This window comes from Takifugu flavidus, chromosome 19, assembly GCF_003711565.1.
Source record: "Takifugu flavidus isolate HTHZ2018 chromosome 19, ASM371156v2, whole genome shotgun sequence".
Classification (NCBI taxonomy): domain Eukaryota; kingdom Metazoa; phylum Chordata; class Actinopteri; order Tetraodontiformes; family Tetraodontidae; genus Takifugu; species Takifugu flavidus.
In genome coordinates this window covers 12,578,525-12,604,059 of record NC_079538.1, presented here as the reverse complement: position 1 = coordinate 12,604,059, position 25,535 = coordinate 12,578,525, and the positions used below count along the sequence as shown (strand labels likewise).

General features: G+C 46.1%; 2 protein-coding genes across 2 annotated transcripts; one reads left to right on the top strand and one right to left on the bottom strand.

Moving 5' to 3' along the window:
• The first annotated feature begins 1,097 nt into the window (after positions 1–1,097).
• On the top strand, positions 1,098–14,110 carry LOC130516552 (probable serine/threonine-protein kinase kinX). The gene is made up of 27 exons (XM_057017661.1): positions 1,098–1,303; positions 2,163–2,213; positions 2,754–2,879; positions 3,067–3,093; positions 3,710–3,736; positions 3,812–5,080; positions 5,159–5,308; positions 5,458–5,658; positions 5,724–5,786; positions 5,869–5,907; positions 6,127–6,174; positions 6,247–6,315; positions 6,453–6,488; positions 6,575–6,616; positions 6,717–6,770; positions 6,843–6,890; positions 6,957–7,403; positions 7,527–7,574; positions 7,659–7,697; positions 7,793–7,822; positions 8,032–8,079; positions 8,168–8,209; positions 8,282–8,401; positions 8,583–8,618; positions 8,926–8,970; positions 10,912–10,956; positions 11,373–14,110. Exons 1-27 carry the CDS (start codon positions 1,114–1,116, stop codon positions 11,522–11,524), a joined length of 3,492 nt encoding a protein of 1,163 aa, XP_056873641.1. The 5' UTR covers positions 1,098–1,113; the 3' UTR covers positions 11,525–14,110.
• A 410-nt stretch (positions 14,111–14,520) lies between these two features.
• clvs2 (clavesin 2) lies at positions 14,521–25,051 on the bottom strand. The gene is made up of 5 exons (XM_057016187.1): positions 23,881–25,051; positions 22,715–22,889; positions 18,417–18,527; positions 18,101–18,333; positions 14,521–17,941 (listed from the first exon to the last, which is right to left on the bottom strand). Exons 1-5 carry the CDS (start codon positions 24,267–24,269, stop codon positions 17,848–17,850), a joined length of 1,002 nt encoding a protein of 333 aa, XP_056872167.1. The 5' UTR covers positions 24,270–25,051; the 3' UTR covers positions 14,521–17,847.
• Between the last annotated feature and the right edge of the window lie 484 nt (positions 25,052–25,535).

The following is a 25,535-nucleotide window of genomic DNA, read 5'->3' as shown; positions in this document are numbered from 1 at the left end:
ACACAAACGAAGAGAAACTGCAGGGCCAGCCTACAGAGTCCTACGACTGCAAAATGCTTTTGTTAATCTGTTAACTAAACTACCCTGAGATAAATATTGCCGGTGTTCACCATAAACCACACAGACAGACTAGATGGAGACATTACAGCAGCAACAAGCTTCAGACAGGATTAGCAGCAGCTTTAAGCTCCATCAAATGTCCCTGCTGGAACTCTTCTCATTAAGGACATGTTTTTGTTCTCCTTAAATCTGACCTATCATGAAGCTAGCAGCTCCATCCCTGAGCCGAGCTGTCATGGGTACCAACAAAAATGTGCAGCGCACAAGGTTGGCCATAAAAGGGGGGAAAAGTGCACAGACGACTGGTTGGTGTTGTGGAAAGTTATGAAGCTGAGTTTTGAGTATTGACATTTATTCTTACCTAAAGCTAGATTTCATCTGAACTGAAGCCATTTCCATAACAGATCAGGAAAGTAAATGTCTGGTAAATGTCAGAGACACTTTAATATCTTCAGCTGAGGCATAAAGACTTTTAACAAAAAACATCAAGTTCAAAGGAGATGCTACATTGCCCCCAAGGTCAAAGGTCAGAACTTCCCCATCAACTACACCATCTTTGCATCCTTGCTTGGATGAGCAACTGTCTGGACCTGAAGGTGGTCAGAAATTCAACAAAAGTCAGGTTTTTTGTAAGTTGATGACAAATTTGGACCTTTAGCAGCGTCCCAGTCTATGACAGCTACAGTAAACCACCGTAAGCACTGGAAATACTGGGTATACAGTGACACTCTTTATTTTAGGCTGTGTGGTACTGGTGTGTGTGTGTGTGTGTGTGTGTGTGTGTGTGTGTGTGTGTGTGTGTGTGCGCGCGCGCGCTATCAGCTGTTAGAGTCAGCAGTAACAGTAAGCTAAAGTAGCTGCCATTAGTTGACGGAAGTCAACAGCTGCCCGTTTTCCCTCTGACATCAGCAACCGGACCTCAAATTGAATCAGTCCTTTACATCTGAACAGATTGGTGCTTGAAACCGATTGCAGACAAGACGCCTCACCTTAAATCCTACGTTGAGAACTTTTATCCATCTTTGCTCCTCAGCTCGCTCCTCGACCACCACCATGGTCGTTGACGCCAAGAACGGAGATGCGGCGTCACCGTCTTCCAGAGGGTCAAAGAAAACGTTCACAGACGACCTGCACTCCACCTTCAGCTCCCCACTGGCCTGGATCCTGGTTCTGGCTCTCATTGTTACCTGGTCTTGTGTTTTTGTCATCATGTTTGATCTGACAGACTTCAGGACCATCTCAGGTGAGGCGAGACGTTTCCCTGTCATCAAAGGGAACATAAAAAAAGTTCTCTCCTTGTGTGTTTGTTCCACTTGCAGCTTTTAATGCCAGTTTTCTGTATTTGTCACAATTTGTTAAAACTGCTGGTTCCACTGTTTCCCCCCAAACATAAAACAAAGCCTCCTGAAGTTAACTGTGATTAGTTTTCTAACCCTAATGCAACATTAACAGGTTTCAAAACTCACATTTCACAAAGAAATGGACCAAATATTTACTGCACAAACAGGATAAAAGCTAATGCTAATGCTAATGCTTCTCATGTCACCATTACAAAACAAACAAATACTGGATGTTTAGATTGAAGAGCTCTATAAAAAACAACTTTGCTGTTAAAATCATCATAGCTCAGCAGTAGTATTACAGTTTCAGACCAGCGTCTGTCCCATTCCTGCTACCACTGAACACATTTAGCTGTTTAACTTAAAATATCACTTTCTCTTCTGCTTTGACACAAACAGATTTCATGCTTTTTCCCCAGCATCACGTGCAGCAATGTTTACATTTACATCCTCAGCAAAACTCAGATAGGGTGAACATAAGCTTGGTTCCATCGGAGCAACTCTGGAACATAAAGGTCTTAATTAGGTCTTAATTAGAACCAGACATCTTAGTGACCTCATTAATGTCTTCCATCATCTCGACTCGTCTCTTAGTGATCAGCATCAGGTACATTCAGACTATAAATGAGAATATTTGAGTCAGGATCTGCTGCTGGATGTAACTGTAGTAAATCACATCCTCATTAATGACACAACCACACAAACAGCTCCTCTCCTCCATTGCTGTGCTGAATGTCTCTGCTTTATTTCTCATCCAACCAGGTCGCTCTGCTCCTGGCATCAGGAAGGTTTTAAAGGAATCAGGTCGTAGAGGCAAGGCATCTTATCTGCTGCTATCCTCCACACCACAGGAATCACTAACTAGCTAACCTGTTAGAAGCATCTGCCTCATCTCGGCTGATCCATGCGATCAGTTCATGCGTGTCTGAGAGCATGCAGTCATGTTCCCTCTACCGGAGAGTTAAAATATTTGAGATAGAATATTTGAGTTGAGAAAACTGCCTGTCAGAGGAAGAAAAACGTGTTTCAGATGAATTTGATTTGACGGTGAAACTCTAAAAAGTGACGAATAAACTTCATCTGAAATCTTTTGCCTTCAAAATGCATTTGGCTGCCTGTTTTCTGCTTTTATGAGCAACGTTTGTCATTTACGTTTCTACATTCTACTTTAAAGTCCAACTGGGAGCTGAAGTGGTTGAACTGGAGTGAGGCAACTCTTCAGTCCCCGGTTGGTTCAAATTTCCCACCAAAGATCCTCTCCTGACTCCAGTTCAACCCAGATTTTTCCAGATTTTCCCATATAAAAGTGGGAAAGTGAAGGACGCCTGGTCTGACTGTGTGCTGTGTCCACAGGAGGCCTCAGTAAGATCAGCTCAGACCCCGTGAAATTGGTCAATGACGCCGTGGATGAATCGACGCACATGATCGGCGCCGTGTTGAAGTTCGCTGCCAACCTGATCGCCCCTGACGAAGACCAAGGTTCAGTCTGCTTCTTTATAATCCAAGAGATTTTTACCATACGCATGATGTCAATTTTTCAAAAGAAAGTAAATATTTGTTGCCATAAAACCTTTTTTAGTGGTTTTTCCAGGTGTTCCAGGCTCCAGAGGGATTTTTCCTGCCTGTTCAGGTTTCATCTCAACATTGTTTTCTTTCACTTTTGTAGGAAATCTCTACGCAGTCCGAAAAAAAGGTTTGTTTTGACATGTTTGTTGTTACTTTGCTGCAGAAAATAAGACAAAAGCTTTGTTTGCTTCCATGAATGTTTTTGTTGGAGCTTTCCAGCTGAGAATCTGAGAGCTTGAATTCAATTTGGCATTTTATGCTCCTCCAAAATCATTTCCACTTCTCCTTCCACAGCTTAATGTTTTTAAACAGCCAAAAAATAACATTAAAATGAGAGAAATCAAGGTGGTGTTTTCATCTGATTAATATGTGAATAATCTCAAAGTTTCAAGATGGGTGGAGGAGAAGGAGGAGGAGGAAGAGAGAGCAGTAAAAATGATGATTAGGAGAGCCAAAGGTATTTACCGACTGTTTAGCATGACTGTAGATTCATCAGTCTCATAACAGACGACAACACTAAATTTACCGGCTGAAACGTTTGTGCTGCTGCACTAAAACCGATGTTCTAATCAGACTCACAACCTGTGTGAATCTGCACAGTAATAATAATAATAATAATATAATAATAATAATAATAATAATAATAATAATAATAATAACAACAATAATAATAATAAACAATTGGCTTAATTTGTACAGTTTTATCGCTAATTTCTATGTTTGTCCTATTCGCTGTGTTCCAGGAGAGTTCCTGCCATCCAGGAGTAAAGGTCTGTTTGCTTTATTCATAAGTCACATGATCAGCTTCATGATCATGTGACTCGTGTAACAAATTGTCATTTCAGTTGTTGGGATTCAAGCTAAAATGAAGAAACCAGTGGTTGAAGATGTGGAGGAGGAGGAAGAGGAAGAGGAGGAAGAAGTGGAAGAAGAAGAAGAAGAGGCTGGGGAGGAAGGGGAGGAGGCTGTAGAAGAGGTGGAAGAATTACAAGATGAAGAGTATGGGGAGGAAGAGGAGTACAGTGAGGAAGAAGATTATTATGATGAAGAAGATGAAGAGGAGGAAATTGAAGAGGAAGCAATGGAATATGAGGATGAGGAAGAGGCAGAGGGAGTAGCAGGAGTTACAGATGAGGATGATGAGGATGAAGGATTTGAGCAGGAGGTGGGAAAAGATGAAGAGGAGGAAGAGCATGACCTGGGAGAGCAGATGGATGAAGATGAGGAAGACCTTGAAGCAGATATTGATATTGATGATGAAGATGAAGTTGTTCCTCCACCTTCCTCTGAAGATGAAGACTCTGATTCACCCGCTGACCTCAAAGACAGCGATGAAGATGTGGCTGCTTCCGATGAAGATGATAAACAAGACGATGAACAAGACGATGAAGATACCAGTGATGATGAGGTGACAGACAGCTCGGATGTCAGTGAGTCTGTGCTTCTCTCCAGTGAGGAAGAGGAGGTCGAAGATGATGCTTTATCATCTGACAGCGATGACATCACTGCAGAAGACACAGATGAAGACTTTGACCTTCATCTTCTTCCCATTTCTGCCACTAGTGAGGAAGATGAGGAGAATAAACTTGCTGAAGAGGAAGTTCTTCCTCATTTTAAAGCTGAAGATGACGACGGTGATGATGAAGATGATATCAAAGCTATGGAAGACACTGATGATAGTGATCATCATCTGGACCAATCAGACGAAGAAATCTCTGTTGCCACCACTGAACATTTTGCAGATGATGAAGATGAAGGAGACATAAAAGACCTCAATCTGGACTTTGACCTCGACACAGACATCCACGTCACCTTTGATGATGTCACTGAAGCTAAACCTGATGATGTCACAGATGATGACCCAGTTTATGTGGAGGAAATTGACGTGACTTCCTTGGAGAGCACTGACAGTGGAGTCTTAGGTGATGAAGATGAGGGTGGTCTCACCACAGAAGGAGACACAACAGACCTCAGCGATGATAGCGATGAAAATGATGAAGATTCTGACACATCTGACTTTAAAGTGGAGCTCAAAGAAAGTGACAGAGAAGAATTCACACTCTCAGATACAGAGGAGGACGAGGAGGAAGAGGAGGAAGGCCACCTGTTAGTAGGTAGAGTAGCAGTCTTCATTTCCAATAAATACATACATTAGATTCATAAAAAAAAGTTTTATACGATATATTTGTCAGCTGCATCTGCAGCAGCATCAATTGTCCAGGAGGGGGCAGTAAAGACCGAAGGAGGCAGTGAGGAGGAGGAGGAGGAGGAGGAGGAGGAGAGGAGGAGAAAGCTGCTGAAGAAGATACATCTGAGGATGCTGAGACAGAGAAAACAGGTGAGTTTGACTGTGAAAAATGAGCCGGATTAGAAAGATCTAAATTTAATCTGTCGTCAATTTAGACTTTCTTTTATGGGTTAGTTGTAGTTGGGAACAGAGCTGAGGTTTGATCTTTGACCTCTCTCCACACTCGTTCACCTGCTGGTGCAGGTGAGTCTGCAGGTCAGGGGGAGGAGGAGCAGGAGGAGGAGGAGGGAGGAGACCATGAGCCAACAGCTGAACTAAAGAAGAGTGTGGAGGAGCAAGAAGATGAAAGAGAGGAGGAGGAGGATGAAGACGAGCAGGACGAGAAGGCGAAGGTGGACGTGACCAAAGCTGTGGACGATGCGGCGAGCGCACCTGAAGCGCCAGGTGAGATCCAGCGATTCTGCGAGGACGCTCAGCTTCGGTCTGACTGAAACTCTGTCTGGTTCCAGAGTGTCCCTGCCGTCATTCTGCTCCTGTCAGCCAGACCGACACCAAGACTGCAGACGCCAAAGGTCTGTGCCCCTCCCCCGATGTCTGAAACAGTCAGTAACTGGTTTATCCAGGTGGGAGGTCAGTGAACGTCTGTGTTTGCAGCTGCTCCTAGGAGAGTCACAGCAGTGAGGAGGAAAAAAGGTGAGGATTCATCCATCCCGCATCCAGCACCTCTGTAGAACCCACAGTCTGACCCCCGAGCAGCAGCGGCTCCATTAACAGGAGGAACTCCTGAGCAGGACCACTCCTGCTGAAGGATAGCTAACCTCAAGGAGAAAACTCCCACAGACTCTTTAGGAAGAAACCTTTACGTCCAGTTTGATCGAAAAGTCTGATTTTGTGTTTCTACTGTTTGTGTAGTTTCAGACCCGGAAGCTGTGAAGACGGAAGAAAAGCCCAGAAGGATGGGTAAAGGAACTTTCAGAAGCTGACCTCCAACCCTTGTGGTTATAATATAGTCAAAGATGTTGTTTTTTCCAGGTCTCCCCAGATTTCCAGGTATGGGGCCAAAAGTCAGGAGGGTGAGAAGAGTCCCAACGATCCTTAAAGGTAAATGTGAGCAAACCGGGTCAAACCCAGGCTGGCATGTAGACAGCAGAACCTAAACCGAGTTAATGAGTTCCCATTATTCTGATGTTCGTCTGGTCTAATCTCACCTTCACACCTTCGACCTTCATATTTCACAGCCAAAAAAGCCGAAAGAGCCAAAAGTCCAAAAACGGGTAAGTGAACAACCTCAACGAGCTTCGGAGGAGCCAGGAAACATCTGGAGATGTTGTTTGTTTACCGGCTCGTTTCTCTTCAGCAGAGACGGACAACACAAACCGGGCCGAGGCTCCAGAATCTGAAGGTACTGTTTCAAACAGAGCACAGTTCAGAATCATCAATTTCTTTCCTCTAAAACCTGAACTTGTCCCTCTGGTGCGACCCCACTCGGACCCCCATCTCAGTGGGCCCCTGCAGACCGGCACCGGTCTACTGCCCGTCTCCGCCTGGTTGGTACGGTAAGTAGCAGATTCTGCTGGGGAAATCTGTCTGGGAAGTGCAGAGAGGCTGATCCAATTCACCTGTTCCAGTTCACCACGTGGTCACAGACACCCCCTACCCTCCCCCGACCATGCCAGGTACCCACAGACCCCCAGTGACACCACACACCTACATGTCTGGTTCTGAGATGTTCCTTTCTTCAGCTCCGTCAGCTCCGGTTCTGACCGCTCATCCCGTCCATCCCGGAGCGCCGCCACAGCAGAATCTTTATCAGCAGCATCTTCCACCTCTGCTGCACCCGTTCTACACACAGTACCAGTATCAGCCGCCAGTGCAGCCAGTCATGCAGCCACAACCAGAACCAGTCCAGCCTCAGGTGCCTCCACAGCCGGAACCAGTCACACAGCCACAACAAGAACCAGTCCAGCCTCCATTGCAGCCACAACCAGAACCAGTGACGCAGCCACAACCGGAACCATTGACGCAGCCACAACCGGAACCAGTGACGCAGCCACAACCAGAACCAGTGACGGAACCACAACCAGAACCAATACAGCCAGTTCCAATAGTGGAGGAAGATCCGGCAGCAGTCACAGAGAAGGAGGTTCTGGGCCGGGCTGCAGCTGGACCTGCTGCAGCTCCAATGCAGGGTGAGGAACCAGATTTGGGTTTAGCCACTAGAGCTCCTCATTGTCTTATCACCATGGAAACAATCATTTAAAGGAATCCCTCTGAATGTGACACATTTACTGAAGCGTCGTTCCTTTGTTCAGAACCAGGAGGGGGTGAGGGGGGGCTGAAGCCCGCTGCCACCAACAAAGGTACAAACGGGTCTTTTTTCTAGATTATCAGACTCATAATTATTGATCGTTGAACGATGATCATTTCTGTCTGATTGTTTTCAGCTGCAAAGAAAAAGATCAAAGCAGCAGCTCCAATCAAAGGTACAGCCTGTTTCTATGGAAACAGTCGGCAAACAACAACAGTGATTTATAAACACTGATCAGCTTTACATCATAAACACGCTCATTTGTTACAGAACCAACAAAACGAGCTGCACCGAAAGACGGTAAATCACTTCTTTAATGGTCCTTTGATCCTTTAATTTCATGAGCGGTTGAAGCCAAACTCACTGTCAAGTTTTAAACTGAACTTTTTTACCTCCTCAGAATGTTGCATTTTAATGATGATTATGTAAAACATCACGGTCGTCAGGTTTTCAGTGTGTCGCTGGAGATTAAGCTGATTCAGGTCAATAATAACGGCTCGTTTATTCAGAGCCCGCGGCGCCACGGCAGCGGAGGAAACAGGCCTCACAAAAGACAGGTGACAAAACACACACACACACGCACACGCACACACACACACACACACACCTCACTGATTAATTCATTGATTTTGCTCCTCTGAGAAGAATCTGTCAGGACTAAAGTCAAAGCAGCTGCAGCAACGAAAGGTAAGAACGTTTGATATGGTCCACTTTATTCTGGGTTTAATCTGGAGTCTGACATCAGTCCAACTAAACCAGAACCACCACCCGGACCAGGACCATCACTGGGACCCATCAGACTGAGAACCAGAGCCATCAGCAGAGCCAATACCACGTTAGAGAAACAAGAGAAACCAGCTAGAACCTCATCGGAACCAGGTGACCCACCTTCAACACTGCCCCCCAGTGTTTGGCAGCGGCACTGACACTGGTTCTGTATTACGGATTTCATCACATGCTCGCCACTGTTCTGCTTTCATTGGCACCACCAGCTAGAACCGAAGCTACAGAAAAATTGATTTTCTAAAACTAAGAATTTTCTGTTTTCCGTGATTTTCAGGCCGAAAGAAAACAAAACTGATGCCTGAGACAAAAAGTAAGTTCACGCCTGAACATTTGGCCAATGGCTGTGTTGGTGAAACCCATTTTCCTGTCACTGGTTCCACTGGTTCTGTTGTCTGTTGTGGTTTGTGAGCAATGTCAGAATAAACCAGGCATGTGTGAAACAACAGTGTTTGATGAATTTTTTAATAAACGGGCTGTTTTATGCTTGACTGAATTTTAATTAGAGAATTGTCAGGATGTTACGCAGTGGAGAATCATAATAACATTAAATCCATATATATATAAAAGTGACTCTGAAGAGTTAACTGGCAGCTGAACGCCGACTTCTTTTTTTGCAGGTAAAGAAGAGAAAGATGAAAAGAAACCTGTGAAAGATGCTGCAGGTCTGAAATCACACAATTACAGTCTTTGATGCCTGTTTTACCTTTTAAAACCACCTGATAAACATCCAGAAATGCATGAAGTGATTATTGACTAATCTTAGAACCGAGAACACGCACGCGCCTCATAATTTCTCTGTTTTTACAGAAGCTTTGAGAAATTTAACCTGAAATACCAAAAAACAAATTAAACCAGCTGATTTCTAAAGACAAAATTCGTTCAGTCTGGTAGAAACAGCTGAATTCTCTCCAGGTGGGAAGAACAGAAAATCCATCCATCCATCCATCCATCCATCCATCCATCCATCCATCCATCATCCATCCATCCATCCTCCATCCATCCATCCATCCATCCATCCATCCACCCACCCACCCATCCATCCATCCATCCATCCATCCATCCATCTATCCAACGTGTCCTGGGTCTTCCCGGGGGTCTCCTACCGGAGGGACATGCCCTGAACACCTCACCAGGGAGGCGTCCAGGGGGCATCCTGACTGGATGCCCAAGCCACCTCATCTGGCTCCTCTCAACGCGGAGGAGCAGCGACTCTACTCCGAGCTCCTCCCGGATGGCAGAGCTTCTCACCCTATCTCTAAGGGAGAGCCCAGCCACCCTACGGAGGAAGCTCATTTCAGCCGCTTGTACCCGTGATCTTGTTCTTTCGGTCATTACCCAAAGCTCATGACCATAGGTGAGGGTAGGAACGAAGATCGACCGGTAAATCGAGAGCTTCGCCTTTCGCCTCAGCTTTTTCTTCACCACAACGGACCGGTGCAGAGTCCGCATTACTGCGGATGCCGCACCGATCCGCCTGTCGATCTCCTGCTCCATTCTTCCCTCACTCGTGAACAAGACCCCGAGGTTCTTGAACTCCTCCACTTGGGGCAGGATCTCCTCCTTGACCCGGGGAAGGCACTCCACCTTTTTCCGGTTGAGAACCATGGCCTCGGATTTGGAGGTGCTGATTCTCATCCCAGCCGCTTCACATGCGGCGGCAAACCGATCCAGTGATCGTTGGAGGTCACGGGCTGATGACGCCAACAGGACCACATCATCTGCAAAAAGCAGAGACCCGATCCTGAGGTCACCAAACCTGATCCCCTCAACACCATGACTGCACCTAGAAATTCTGTCCATAAAAATTATGAACAGAATCGGTGACAAAGGGCAGCCCTGGCGGAGACCAACCCTCACCGGAAACGAGTTTGACTTACTGCCAGCAATTCGGACCAAACTCTGGAACCGATCGTACAGGGAGCGGACAGCCCGTATCAGCGGGCCCGACACCCCATACTCTCGGAGGACCCCCCACAGGACCCCTCGAGGGACACGGTCGAATGCCTTCTCCAAGTCTACAAAACACATGTGGACTGGTTGGGCAAACTCCCATGCACCCTCGAAGACCCTGCTGAGGGTGTAGAGCTGGTCCACTGTTCCACGCTCAGGACGAAAACCACATTGCTCCTCCTGAATCTGAGGTTCGACTATCCGGCGGACCCTCCTCTCCAGTACCCCTGAATAGACCTTACCAGGGGGGCTGAGGAGTGTGACCCCCCTATAGTTGGAACAGACCCTCCGGTCCCCCTTCTTAAAAAGAGGGACCACCACCCCGGTCTGCCAATCCAGCGGCACCGCCCCCGATGTCCACGCGATGTTGCAGAGTCGAGTCAACCACGACAGCCCTACAACATCCAGAGCTTTAAGGAACTCTTTAGAAAATCTTTTAAGAAAATTATATTACAAATACAGAAAATTGTTTATTGTCTTGTTCTTTCCTCCTGATCTGCATGTTTTCTTTCTTCAGGTCAATGTGCATATTTTTCCGATCATATATTTATTTCAAATGATGATGATGATGATTCAAATGATACACAATAAAATCCAGGAACAGGGAAGACCAGAGACCTGTAGGTAACCTTGAGCGTTCTGATTTTTCACAGAGGAATCAAAGACTGAAGAAAGTACAAAAGAGAAGAAGAAAGCAGGTGAGAGTCAAACTCCTGAACGTCTGGGGACCAATAAACATTTAGAGAAAAAATACAGAAAACTCACCAAAATGAGAAAAAAAGGTCAAGCAGCAGAATAGAGCTGACATTAGGAACCTGGGGCAGCTGATGGGAGCAGGAGGGACACAAACAGGAGGTATTGGAAACTAACAAACAGGAAGTAAAAGAAACAAACAGGAAGTAATGAGAGGGAACCAAGGAGGAACAAGTTTTAAACCATCTTGATTCGGTCTAATATTTATTTTTATTTTTAATCAAACCAAATCTATTAGAAAAATGAACAACCACATATATACATATGTTTAATTCTACCTACCACAAGGGGGCGCCCACAGCACTGTACCCTTGTCTGTGTCCTCTCACCAATCACCTCTTGTCTCATCTTGTTCTGAAAGGTCAGAAATATTTCCAGTGTATTTATTTCCCGGGTAAAAATGCACAGTACCCGCTGCGACCTTTCACCCCGGCGATGCCCCCTCCCATGATGTCCCCGGCGCTCAGGTCCATGCTGGAGCAGCATCGCGCCACGAGGACAGCAGGACAATAGGACAGCTTGGTCTTGCCTCATTTTTGACAGCACTGTGTCTTCCGGGCCAGCAGGAGGCGACGTTTGTGAACAGACTGGACAGTTTTCTTTCATACACGACTTTTTCTTTTGTGGATAAGCTCCTGGGAATTCTAAGAATTCTGGTGATGTTTTCCTTTCACACTTCTCTTTGACCTAAAGCAGATTTTTGCGTGTCCTAAATATAACATCAAGTCATCTGCACACAAATGTAAACTCAAGCCAAAATTGTGGTAATTTCCCAGACTTGAAAACATAAAATCCAGATTAATTCAGACTGAATCAGGAAATCCTGGTTGTTTCGGACGTGGTGATGCTCTTGACAGGGCGAGCAGCACGTTTCAGCAGCCTCTGAAACTCCAGAACAGGCGAAAATTCCAGGAAAATTCCAGAAGTTCCCACAGCTGATCCATGCAGAGTCCCCGTCTCATTGCCGCGTCACAAATTTATTCTCAGATATCAGATTCAATTAAGTCCTTCACCCTCACATAGGAGGAATAAATGTGTTGGAGTTCATTTCTCCATTTAGTACTTGAACATTGTGAGTTAGGGTGCAGTCAGATTGCTTTTGTTGTCTCATTGAACTTAATCCAGCGATGGGGAGAATCTGCACAACGTTATTGTGACCAATGAGACAGAGTGATGTGTGCGGGGATGAATGTTGATCATCATTTGTTTCTGGGGGCTGATGTTTCTGGTTACCTCACTGCTGCCTCTCAGTGTCCATTTCTGACAGATGTCAGCAGTTTTCTGTTGTCTTAGCAATGAAGACCTCCAGAACCGCGTCTAGCGGGCGTTTGTCCACAGTCTCCATGACAGGTCCTGATTTTAAACCCCCAGTGGTTTTTAAATGGTCGACTTAAGGCAGTTTTAACAGTTGTTTAAGTGCACAGGAAGTTAAATTGCACTTTGAATACCAACAACATGACTTTTGGATGTAAAACCAAAGTGAAATCTGCTAACTTAGCATGTAACATGAGGTCAATCTTGTCCTAAGATCCCCAATAAGTTGTGTTGCGCTAAAAGCAGTGGCTATGTTACTAAAAGCAGTGGCTATGTTACTAAAAGCAGTGGCTATGTTACTGTGGCGGCTAATGCTGCATTTCCACTGAGCACTACGGTTCGTTTCAGGTCAGTATGTTGAGCTTGAGAATGATGACCTGATCTGGCTGTTGTCGTGGACCAATCACAGGAGTGATAGCCTCCACCCACACCGCTGCGTCGCATCACTGAACTGAATGCTGCCCCCGTTGTAACTGCAGATTTACTGCACTGTGACACATTATCTGTAAACAAAGCTTAAACAGTATCGGACGACCATCAGCCAGGTGATGTTAGAATGTTGATCTCAGGGGATGGATTGTTAAGAAAAAAGGTGTGAGGTCAATTCTGGGTTAATAAATTCAACTATGAAGGGGACCTCTGTGTGGAAAAAAGCTACCACAGCAGCTAGCCCTTTAGGGTTCGCTAATGTTGTTGTCACCAACAACACGGCAGAATAACAAAAGGTCAGCTAGCTGCGAGTGTGATTTAAGGTGTGAATCTTTGAGGTGTGATATAAACTCGGGGTTAATTACAGTCAGCCGGGGTGATGAAACAGGCGGGTAATATCTGTTACGTGATCCACCTTTAGCCCAGTGGCTGAAACTTAAACTGGTCTGAAAATGTGTAGGTTAGCGTGGGTAAAGATGCTGTCAAAGCAAATAATTTGTCGTTTTTATCCTAGAGTCGTTTCTAAAGGCAGATGACTGTGCTGCCACCTAGAGGGGCAGCTGCAGCTCCCCCACTTTTAAGTCAAAATAACGAAGGTTGTTATCGAGGTGATCAGTTAGGATATGATTGATGGGAGGTAACACGACTGACAGCTCAGACAGGACAGAGGCGCTTTAGTTGCAAATCATGCTAACGTGATGTAAAGATGGCGACGCCTGTGTCGTAGCTTTAGGACTTCTTTATTTGTACAGATGATGTTACTGTATGTTTGGCCTGCCTCTGCCTACATTATATATGGTTTGGTTGATGAATTAGTCATTTGTAGCAAAGTGTGATGAATTTTGAATCCCTCAAAATCAACAAATATTGATGCTGAAGTGTTGACGCTCCTGCATCAGATATTTTACACACAAGTGTGCGAGTTTCTGTTAGACTGAAAGTTTGTGGTCACAGTAAAACTGCTGTGATGAACTGAGTCAAAGGCTACCATAATTAGCATGCTAACAGCCATTAAGTGACGTCACACACCCACAAGCAGGACATGCCTAAAGGTAAATTCAATGTGCCGGTTTTAAAGTGTAAAATAAATGGAAATATGATGTAACTTTAGTAGAAATTTACAGTTGTAATAATGTTGATTGATCTCCAACTGATGGTGTTTGGATGATATTAATAGTGTGTGTTTTGCATGAAGGCTTTTTTCATTTAATCTCGCAGCATATTGTGTGTGTTTTTGTTTTTGACACAGGCATCTGACTTTTGCACCATCTTTGTGTAGATGTTTACTGGGCTGTACCTCTTACATAGAGTAAAGGATACATTTTCTCGCTGAAATTAAATAAAAGGTGTCATTTTTATTGTTTCAGTGCTTAAAATTCTAGCATTCTAACGTCTCTATTACAGAAACCTTCGCTTTTGCACCACTAGATGGCGTCATATTAGTTTAAATGCGTTTGAATATCAGCACGAAATGTTTCATTTTCAGTATGACAGCAATTTACTGAACTTCGATTTTACTGATTTTTTTCCACAAAGATTACATTTTTTTCCTATCGATCCTTGAAAAATATTCTTGTTCAGATTTGTGCTGTTCTGTAATCAAGGGATTCAAATGTAGAATTGAATATATTTTGATCAGAATTACATACAAATAGTTTTGCTGTTTTAAACAAATTCCAATATGAATCAGAACTTTGGTTGATTATTTTTCTGGCAATTACTTGCAGAGAAACTGAGAACGCAGAAGAAAAGAAGATGAGAAAAGCGACGTGTCCATATTTATTGTTGCTCATTTTACAGATTTCAGGAATCATCTTTGAAGACATTTATACAGCAAACACCTTCTAAGTGAACAGCTTTTGTCAGAGTTCTGCCTCCCTACAGCGCCTACGGTTACTATACAATCGGGGAAGAGTGACGAGAGTGACAGAAACATTCCACCTTCATTCAAAATAAACTCATTCAATGTCCTGACACATCAGAGTTTTGATGGAAGAGGCAGAGAGAAATTAAACGGACCACTCAGATTTGCGAAGATGCAAAGAGGAATTTATATCTGCTCAGTTAAAGAAGCTCTGATTCCACATCAGAGGCTTTAGCACGATCACCATCTGATTTAACCTTTGCTGTCAGACATTCCAGCTGATGTATTAATGTTGTAGCTATGATGCGTTTAGGGACCTGCTTCAGTTTAAAAACATCGAGTTAGGAAAACGACCCAGTGTTTCCAGTGAAACCAACATCGAAAACCAGTCAAACAAGTGCAGAAATATACAGAATATACACATTCAACATGTTTGTGGTTGGCTTGAGTGCATTTTCCCTTCAATCAAATCATTCTGTGGGGGAAATGTGAAGAAAAAACAGGGAAAAAACAGAAACCTCAGAAGGAAAACGGTGATCATGCGTTCCAAATACTGCATTTTCAGTGTGGTGCAGAGCATGCGCCTCCAAAACAAATCAGACTTGTGTCTGACTCCTTCACTGATGATTTAAAGCTCCAGGAAAATGAAAAGTGTCCAAGCAAAGGAACTTTAACAGCTGGAAACTCTCCAGATAAACATCCAAAATTTAAGGTCAAAGTTTCATCTGCAGAGACAAAACATTCAGGATGTTGATAAAAAAAATAAAACCTAGACAACATAAGAACGCAAGACAGCATTGCCGAAAAGATTCTAAAATACTATTTATCATGTGACAGAAAGGCTCAATATAGAGTCATTCTGCATTAAAGCTAAATGCTAATACGTAGACTGTTGCAGGATGAATGCTTTAACATTAACGATCTTTGTTTAACGTTAAACGGCTTTATTCATTGTTACATAGGTCAGTGACACTAGCATTAGCAGGTTGGAGTGTCAGCAGAAGTGGGCAGAAAACACGACAGTTTGTCACGTGAGAGTGAAGAGCCTGCACCTCACCTGCGCCCCCTGGTGGCCCATTATTGCGTTAGGAAATGTCAACATTTTGTCATAATTTTCACAATGATAACAATCAAACGGAGGGTTGATTTTTGAGTATTAGCCACGATTCCAGTTGACATCAGCCCAGGTTTGTCAACGTTAGCCTGCTGTTATAAATACATTTCTTGTCGCGTGACTAAACTAGCCGTGTTGGAGTTGGTCAGATGTGACTGAGGCTGCAGGCTGGATCTCGGCTGTAAGTGAGCCTGACGCGTTCCCTCGTGTGATCGTTCCAGCTGTCTGTTCCACTCACGGTCGGCCACCTCTCACTTCCTGCCCGCCGGCTCGCTGTTCATCAGCCTGACCCGCTGTTCTGATAGCCGACATCTGTCTATCTGACCCAAGTCGTGGTCCGAAACCTTCACCGCTGATGAAAGTGCTCCCGGATTAAAAATCTGGGTCAAACTCGAATTTTGGGGGGAAATCTCTGAATCAAAATGTACTTTTTTCAAGTAACCCGTAGACCTGGATATTTATACTACAGGTTTAAAGTAACTCAGAAATATTATAACAGCATTGTGAAGAGAGACGGTGGAAAATTCAGGTATACAGAAAAAACATACTGTAGAATCAGTTTCATATTTCCATCATCTTCACTGTGATGTAACATAAACATCTACGATATAACTGAAAATGTCTAAATATGGAAAAAGAAAATAATTACTGTTTATTTCAGACTCATTTTTAAATTTTTAACCTTCATTTTATCAGTTAAATAGAAACTTAAGTGACAGACAATTTGCAACATCATGTGTTGTACTTTAACGTGTAGGACGCGAGCTAATCGATAGCTGGTTCAACTAACAAGACGATATGTGAGGCAATGCACATACTATGTAACCCTCTTGTTGCCATAAGGCTTTGAAATATCAAATAATCAAATGTTAGCGTTACATTCAGAGATTTTTTTTTGCTCTCTAACATCTAAACGTGTAACGTTATGCTAGCAGCACCGCGTCACACCGTTATGAAAAGCAGCCAAAATTTGAATCTGGAACATCAGCTTTGAACCTTTTTACCAACCTAGCAGATAACCGACACAGGAGGAACACGTGGTTTGAACTCACACATGTGAGAGTGGGATTCAATTGTTCCATGTTTTGGTATTTTTCCTCAAAATTTATGTTTTCCAAATTATTTTTGGCAAAAGGAATGAAAATGTTTAAGAGTGAATACATTCCATTCATCAAACATCACTTTTTTTTTCTAAATGCACCAAAAACTGATTGAAAAAATCTGATGCACGTCTTGTTACATGACAAGTGAAAACCAGGAAATGATGTGACATGACACCGGCACATTATTCACGCGTTACTGGGTGAGACGGTGACTTCTGTTTACGCTAAAAGTGTTTAATACATTAAAGGTTTCACGTTGTAAAAAACCAAGATAATGCGACTTAAAATACGTTATCTTAAAAAATACACTGACTTAAACATGCAAAAAATGTGTAGTCCCTTAAATCTTATAACACTAAAAACATACTTTTGCTGTGGTTACCATGGTATCAGATTATTGCCAAAAATATTCTCACAGGGGGTGAAAATGCTCTCCGCTTTTACAAAATTGAACAAATGCTAATTTGATTGTTGATACATTCATAAACAGTTCTGTGTTTCCTAAAAATACTGTATTCTACCACACGTGGGTCAAGAAAAACAATAAATAGGTGCTGGAGGCGGGGGGGCGGGGCAGGGGGCGGGGCTCCCCACCAGTTCGGGGGTGGAACGAGCTCTTCGTCACTTCCTGAGCCGTTAGCTTTAAATTACAATACAAACACCAGAGGGGGAAAAAAACTGCACCTCAAGAATGCGAAGCCCTCTTGTTCGAAGTCGTCCACTGCGGTTACCATGGTTACGGCAGGAAACACTCATCTCCTCCTCGGTACGGGCTGGAAAACGTTCACTGACATTGTGAGAGTTGGCACTTGACAAATAAGTAAATAAATAAATATATAGGACAGTGTCGGTCACTGCTGGGACGTCCTTCCCTCCCTCTGTCCGTCCCTCTGAGGAAACGTCGGTTTGTCAGTGTTCGCCAGCAGCGGCCGTATTTTCCCATCAGTTTACGGCGGGCGCCACGCGTTCAGGGGTTACGTGAGCGTAGGAACCGCATCGACAATGGTGCACTTTAGTCTAGCGAGAGCAGGGGCTGCATGTTGTCCTCCTCGCTCTTGACTTTGTCGGGCCGTTTCAGGACGCCGGGCTCGACCACTGATTGAGACCTGGAAAACAAGAAAATGACGTCAGAACTTTTCCAGCGTTATTCGATGTTGAGGCCACGGCGTCTTCACTGCCCCCTGGTGGTAAAGTGGTGAACTTTGGTGCGATTTGGCGCCACACGGTGGAGGGTGAAGGAACTAACTGTCAGTCAACAAACGGACCTCTTCATGGTCTTTGGTGACAGGTTTTTCTCCAGGTCTCTCTCCAGGTCTTGTACCGACAGGGTGTAGGACTCTGGACAGTAGTCCGTCTCCTCGTCGTAGGCGTGGTCCAGGAGCGTCCGCGCCCACGTCCCCATATCGTACGGCGGCATCATCCCGCCAAGCTCCGAAGGCAGGATCTCAGGATGGATCAGCTGATGGAGGCTGTTCAGGTTGTTGCCGTGCATGAAGATCTACAAAAGACAGGAAACCCACAAACTCGTCAACAGCCGTTTTCAAAAAGACGCCTCAACCGGCGAGGATGGCGGCGAGTTACCCGCTTCCTGGTCTTGTCTTTGAGGAAAGGTCGTATGACAGTGTAGAGCGCGTGGATGTACCAAGGCTGGTTGACAAAATGGATTCCTCCAAACCTGGCGGGAAAACTGTCCTGAGGGGGGATGAACGAAAAACAAATATCAATCATATAGATTAAAGATAGGATGCTTTGTCTTCTTCTAAAGTGGCGTTTGGGTCATTGGGGGCGACAGAATTGCTAATAATAACTCAGGTTACTGGAGGTGGCCTTTAAAAACTCCCAGACTGAGAATCCACCAGTCCAGTCAATGAAAACATCCCCTCCCCCGCTTGTTGCTTTAGGTTCACTAATGGGCTTTAATCTCAGCGTCAACAGGAGACAAGTCGGCCTTATTTTGGCGTCTGCGGAGAAGCCTGAGGGAGACAAGTGGGCAGGTGGGACTGAGTCTGCGTGTCCTCCCATCAATGTCCTCGCCTGTACTCCAGAGGGCTGTTCTGTGTTCATCTGAAAATTTAACAGCCTCAAACATGCAACAAATGGAGTTTTCAGAAAGACGATGACTACGGTTGCTCAGGTCACATGGTCACATTGTTAGATTGGCAAAAATTGAGCAGCCAAACAACAGGCCCCGCCCCTGATGCAGTGACCCCGCCCACTATCCTGTCAGCCGTTAGTTCACTTGGATGGAGGGACCTGCTGCATAAAACATGAGGGAGTGGGATTTAATCCTGTAAACAGGAGAACAAGGTCCAGGACCAGGAAGGAGAAAAGAACAACTCCAAGATGGATTTAATGAACCCTGCCCACTCCCCTGGAGGACAAACATCCCGCCTGCTGCACAAAACACAATAATCCTCGGGATTTCCCTCCAACTCTGACCTGTAGCAACGAAGCGTTGCCAGCCTGCGTGGTGACGGATATCTGCAGAAATGAGCGTTAAAGCCCAAAATCAAGAGATTTCCTAATTTAGCCTCAAATAGAGGAAGACGCAAGACAACACAGCTCAGAAATGACTTAACTCAATGCCATTTTTCAGTGAGTGGAGGCAAAAACTCTAATTGGAACCTTCAGCAGCTCAGGTGAGTTTTTCAGATCAGCTGCTTCTAGAATTCAGGTGTCACGCCTGCGTCTCCTGGTTTTTTCAGTCCTCCTGGAGTCGTCAGCCTGACGACTCCTGTCTTCTTTGCCCCGTTCCTGTCAGTCCTCATCCTCAGAAAGATGAGCGGACGTGTCCTCCAGGAAAATGAAGCAGCTCAGCGAGTCCGGGAACAACAAGAGTGCATCCATTTCCCTCGTCTCTCTGTAGGACGTAAAGTGCAGCCCGCAGTGACGGCACTGTTTGGCCGCCGGCTCCTTTTTTGTGTCAGGACAGAGACAAACCACCAACATGTGACGGACAACAGAGCTTAAGAGGAAGCAGTCAGGCAGAATGCATGTCTGTTTATTACATAACCAGGCTAATGCTAACGCTAATCCAGAGAGCGCTGATCGACTGCAACTGTGCGGAACTGCAGGATGGAGGAAAGCTGAAGTAGAAACTTGTGGATTCATCAGAACATTGAGAGGTTTTCTCAGTATTTTGGCCTCTCACACATGCACTTTACTCGTGGTGCACGTGTTCCCACAGTCTTCCTGTGTGAACGCAGCAGCAGTGCACGGGTGGGTGTGTTGAGAAAAGGAAGCGACATGTGTGACAAAAAGAGGGAAACTCTGCCACAGTCCCCACAAAAGACATAAAGAATGAAAGGAAATAAATGAGCAGCATCCTGAGGGGACGGACGGCTCAGCCAGCCAAAGTGAATCATTTGGCTTCTGCACAGAAGCTGTAAAAACAAAACTGTCAGAACTGTCAACTGAGGGCGGAACCTTCAAAAACAGTCAAACAACAAAAACAGTCTGTCAGGAAAGATAAAGCCAGAGCGGGTTCTAAATGAGCGGCGGCGCTTCCTTCAGCCAGGTCGTGCCGCTGATCACCTGAGTGGGATGCGTCGCGGTGCGTTCGCTGACCCGCAGCCGTGCGGGAGATTTTACAGTAGAGCGGGAAGAAAACTGAGGTCAAGAAACATGCTAACAGAGAGGAAAACAACAAACGGGAGCCCGTCTGGAGGAGAGGGAAGAGCAGATAGCGTGGCACGTCATGTTGCCAAGGCAACGCGGCGAGGGCGGGATGCAGCAGGAGGGGAAAGGCGGAAGAAAATGGAAGAGGAGGAGGAGGAAGACGAGGGGAGAACTAAGCCTCTGGCTGTCGATTAAGATGTTTCTTTAGGTTTAACGAGAGGAAACATTGAAAGTCGGGATGAGAAATGACTTTTGGTGATGGAGTGAGTGAATGAGCAGAGAGAGAGAGATGGGGGAGGGGTGATGCTGTTAAAGGGTGGATGGGGGAGGGTAGAGAAAACAAAGGTACGGAAGGTTGGGGCAGAGGAGGAGGAGGAGGAGGAGAGTGACAATGGGTTGTCTTTTTAATCAATGTTGAGTCATGTGAAGAACAGAGGAGACTCATCCGTCACTTTTCTCCAGAGCATCTGGGAAAAGCCTGATGAAAGTGCGAAACCCCCTTTAATCCTGTTGAAACGCATTGGGAAAAAACAACCAAACACCTTATTTATATTTCTGAAATCAAGAAAATCCTGGATGGACTCAAAATCCAAATATAAACTCAGCAGCAAAACGCACAAGCCCGGAGCGGAGAGACTGAAATTACGATCGCCATGGTTACCGAACACAATATCAGTCGTGTTTCCTGACAATCATGTTACGATTCACCTTCACCTTCATCAATCATGCGACACACACCTGCTAAAGCTACCTGCCCGCGTGAGTTGAGGCCACCGGCGCAGCTCTGCCAGAAGGTTTAACGAGGGCTCATTAAAACAGTGGTAACGAGATCAGATTCCACCTAGATCGCGCCGCCCTGCTAATCTGGGAATGAGGCTGATGTTTGGGAGAACATCAGGGCTTCAACGACCAGGTAACTGACGACTTAACAACCGCTGTCATGAAAGTTAAATCCTCCAGGGTGTAATCCCGGGGGATTAGGGGTTTTTATCTCATCCTGTACACGTCTTACTTTCTTCTCGCTTTTATTTCTTTAAAAAAGAATGAAGGATGTGAGTGAGAAGACGATGAACCCGCCCTCCATCTGGACCTGGAGCCCTGCTCCCAGCGAGCGTTTATACTCCTGCGTAGAGGCGAGTTTGGGCTCTTTTCTGCTCACAAAGTTGCAGGTTTCCTCGTCTTTCTCCACAGTCAGCAGAGGAAACCGGAGACGTCCCAACACGGCACTAAATAAGGCGCTGCTGCTGGGCTGGTGCTTCTCTGGGGCCTCCAGCAGAGATCCAGTCTGACTGCTCTGATCCGGAGAGCACGCTGTGATCCAAATATGGATCCCGAGTCATGTGACCTACATGAGTGAGGCAGCCAGAGCAGAACTGACGTGGAGGATTCAGAGTTTAATCTGAGACTCAGATCAAACGTTCCAGTGGGAAGAAGCAGGAAAACATTTACGCCGACCCCATCGCCGAGTTGCATTCTGGGATTGATGTTGGAGCTAAACCAGGATAAAAGGCCATTTTTCCACACTTGTGTCTTTTGGGGTTTTTTGCCGTGTTTTTGCCTTCGTCTTTTGTCTGACAGCTGTCACTTTACACCCTCATCAAATAAACCAGCCCCCGGCGCCATGGCAACGAACTCTGTAGAACCAAAATGAGGACGGAAGCAGGAAGCCTTGTATGCAGACCGGTTGAGACCTTTGACGCCCAGCGAGGTGGGCGGGGCCAGTTGACGGACCAGACCTGCAGACCGACTCGGCGCCGCTGACTTCACATATTTCCATCTCAGCGTGTGGCGACACAACGCCTGTCCAGACTCACACGTGCACGGACCAGTCAGCTCCTGACAGCACGCTAATGATGTCATCGAAGATTAGTGATGTCAATAAACATTGATCCAACATCCAAGTGTTTTAAAGCTTTTGAGCGGGTTTCACATCCACAGCTAATATCAAGGAAAACCATCGTCGGTCCGCCATCAGTCCGGAAACTTCCGCTTTCATCGATGTTACGACCAAAACTGGCGGCGATGCTGGGAGCGCATCAAGCAGCGCCCTTTACGCCCCCGACCTGCCGACCGAGCCTGCCGCTGCTCCAGAAACAACCTCGCGGAGATAAAATCCTTTATGGGAAATCGACAGCAGACAGACGCTCGTCTGGTTTTCAACCAAAATCTCACCAACATATTTGCAAACAGCATTTCAAGAAGGGTCAAAGGTCACGGAGACCAGCCACCAAGAGAACCAAACCCACGAGAGAGGGTCCTACCTGCAGCCCCTCGATGGCCAGGCGCAGCATGCTGGGGGTCAGTTTGGACGCCTGTTTGAAGGTGAAGTTACTCCAGTCGATGATGAGGATGAAGCCGTTGACCTGCAGCTCCGGATCTTCGATCATGGACTCCAGGGACAGCAGGATGGCCCTCAGGATGTCCACGAAGGTGTATCTGATAGGACAGGGTTTAACGGTCGTGTTCAAACTGGCGACACATCAAAGGGAAAATCAAAGACACTGGCTACTGACACTTTTAGCACGAGGCCATTTAGCACGTTAGCGTCAGGTTTACCCTCAAATAGAGGAAACCATCGATTGTTGATGACGTTCAGCTTCACGCGATTTTCACCTTCAGCGAGCAGCAGTGGAGGTCATCAGAGGTCAGCGGTCATGTTTCCGTACACATAATTGTTACTTTAATGCGTCGAATCGGCTGATTTTTACGTACTGATGGACTCAAATTCTGCATCTGTTTAAAACTTCCTGCTGACTTTGATAAGAAATGAATCGATTTGTTTATTGTTCTTTCTAATGATTCCAAATATTTAATACTTCCTTAATTACATTTTAGCATTTAGCACTTCGCTTTAGTCCACGTGCTTCTGAGATCCACAGCTGCAGCACGACGCCGGGTCCCTGACCTCCGTCTGTACGGGAGCCTGAAGGCATCACGGGGAGGCTGTAGCACATTTCTGCTCTCTGCCGTCCACACGTCTACTGTCCAAGGCAGCGATGGAGGAAGAGGAGCGTCTGTGCGAAGACCTCCTCTGATTTTTAATCATTTTAAACCAAGTTAATGATGAAAATGTCTGAAAACCTTCCAAATGGTGTCGAGCTGTTCCGTCTATCATCTACAGATATTCCTGAACGTGTCAGAGAAGCTGAAATCAGGCAGCTGGACTGAAACCAAAAACCTCCGAGACTAAAAATTGTTGATTCATTTCAGTTCATTAACAATTTCGGGTTTAAGTTTTGAGTCTTTTCCCCTAATAATCATTTATAAAAGCATCAAATGTTTATTTTTAGTCTCTCTAATTCAACGCTCATTTCTTCAACACGTGACTGAAAACAGAAGGAAACAGTAAAGTTTTCCTTCTGGATTCCGACTGCACTCTGAACCTTCAGCCCAGTCCATACTGGTCCCACTGGGTTTTCCCTCTTACCTGCTCTGGTCCCAGTTGGCTGCGAACAGCACCAGTATCTTCCTACCGTACCTGTCCAGGTTGGACAGGACACCAGGGAACCCGTCCTTCAGGGCCTGCTTGATACCCGGGTCCGTGGCCTTCAGGTTCTTGAACATATCCAGGTTCTGCTGGCGGTACTCGAAATACTGCGCCAGCAGCCGAAAGGCCTCGAAGTGGTTGAACTTTCTGGCCCGTAAGAATCTGAGGATGAAGGCGTCATCAGTCCTGAGGAAGCCGATGTCCGGCCGGGTGATGATCATGTCCCGGACCTCCTGGATGTCCTGGTGCAGAGTGTCCGGGTTTTCCTTCAGCTCCACCTTGGCCTTCTCCAGGGTCTCCGGGGAGAGACCAGCCTGTAAGTGAGTCATCTTTCTCGGCTGCTGTCCGTCCACAAAAACACGACGCGGCGGTGCAGCAACAGGGCGTTTAAACGGGTTTGTTAATGGTTTCCAGATCAGACGGTGACTTCAGCTGGAGGCCTGCTGCTCTGAAGACGTAATCCACCCTGATCCGGCACAGACGCTGCTGCTACTGGGATGCTGCTCTCGCGCATTATAACATGGAGCCGGTGACTTTTATTCATTTTACGCGCAGAAACGTGACAATTCCGGGCCGCGCAGTTCAACTTTGCTCTGATTTTTTCACCATGTTTGGCTTCAGGCGGCACATCCAACCTGCTGATCCGGGCGGCCCGAGCTCAGGCAGCGTCCTCCCTCCATGTCAAAGCCTCTCCTCTTTTTTCTTTCCTTGGCACAATGACGACGGCAGCATCACCGTCTCCCCGCGGCGCGTAGTCAGTGCGGCAGGAGCCTGCAGCAGCACCTGCTAAATCATCATCCTCCTCATCATCATCATCATCGTGGTCATTCCTCCCCCTTCGCGACGTGTCTCCATCCGCTGCTGCTGCTGCTGCTGGTGGCGCCGCTCCGTCAGTCCAGGCGGGTCTGAGCGCGCTCACTCACCATCATCCATCCACAGGCTGCGTCCGAGTTTTGGATCTTTCTCACAAATGAAACCTCGAACAGGGGGGGGGGGGGGCTCCAGCAGCACAGGTGTCCCGCGAGGTTTGCTTTCTGGGTTTCAGGGAGGGGCGGGTGCTGACGGGGATTATGGCTGCAGCCGCCGCCGCCGCTGCCGTCTGTTCACGGGGAGGGTGAGTGACAAGAGCCTGCCTGCTCCGGTGGGTGGACGGACGCCACCGGGGGGGGGGGGGGGGGGGAGATGTTGGGGATGAAGAGGGTGGAGATGAAAAGGCAGCGGATCTATAAGAGGAGAGAGGGTGAAGTGGGTGGAGGGATGGAGAGAGGAGGCTGAGGGTGGGGGTTGGGGTGGATGAAGGGTGGAGGCCATGGCATGATTTTATCTACCGGTAAAGAGAAGTTGGCTGGATTTTCCAAATGTTAAGAAACGAAGACACTCAAACATAAATCCATGTTGCTGCTTTTTAGAGGGATCTTTAAAAACAGGCGCACGTGAGATGATACCAAGATGGTCCCTAAGTTTGTTTTCTTGTTTGTTAGAATATTTCTTTGCTTCATCAACGTCCCTCGAATGTTGTAGAAACAGGGGAGAGGCTGATGAATGGACGGATGGAGAGAATAGGGGAGGAGGCTGGTGGCACCTGCTCAGCAGAG

Excerpts from the sequence above, each read along its gene's own strand:
- LOC130516552 (XM_057017661.1), top strand. The coding sequence starts at position 1,114 with ATGGTCGTTGACGCCAAGAACGGAGATGCGGCGTCACCGTCTTCCAGA. Across the intron at positions 7,698-7,792 it reads AGCAGCAGCTCCAATCAAAG|AACCAACAAAACGAGCTGCA; the intron begins GTACAGCCTGTT and ends CATTTGTTACAG. Across the intron at positions 7,823-8,031 it reads ACGAGCTGCACCGAAAGACG|AGCCCGCGGCGCCACGGCAG; the intron begins GTAAATCACTTC and ends TCGTTTATTCAG.
- clvs2 (XM_057016187.1), bottom strand. The coding sequence starts at position 24,269 with ATGACTCACTTACAGGCTGGTCTCTCCCCGGAGACCCTGGAGAAGGCC. Across the intron at positions 18,528-22,714 it reads TGGCCATCGAGGGGCTGCAG|GACAGTTTTCCCGCCAGGTT; the intron begins GTAGGACCCTCT and ends ATCCCCCCTCAG. Across the intron at positions 18,334-18,416 it reads AAGACAAGACCAGGAAGCGG|ATCTTCATGCACGGCAACAA; the intron begins GTAACTCGCCGC and ends TGTCTTTTGTAG.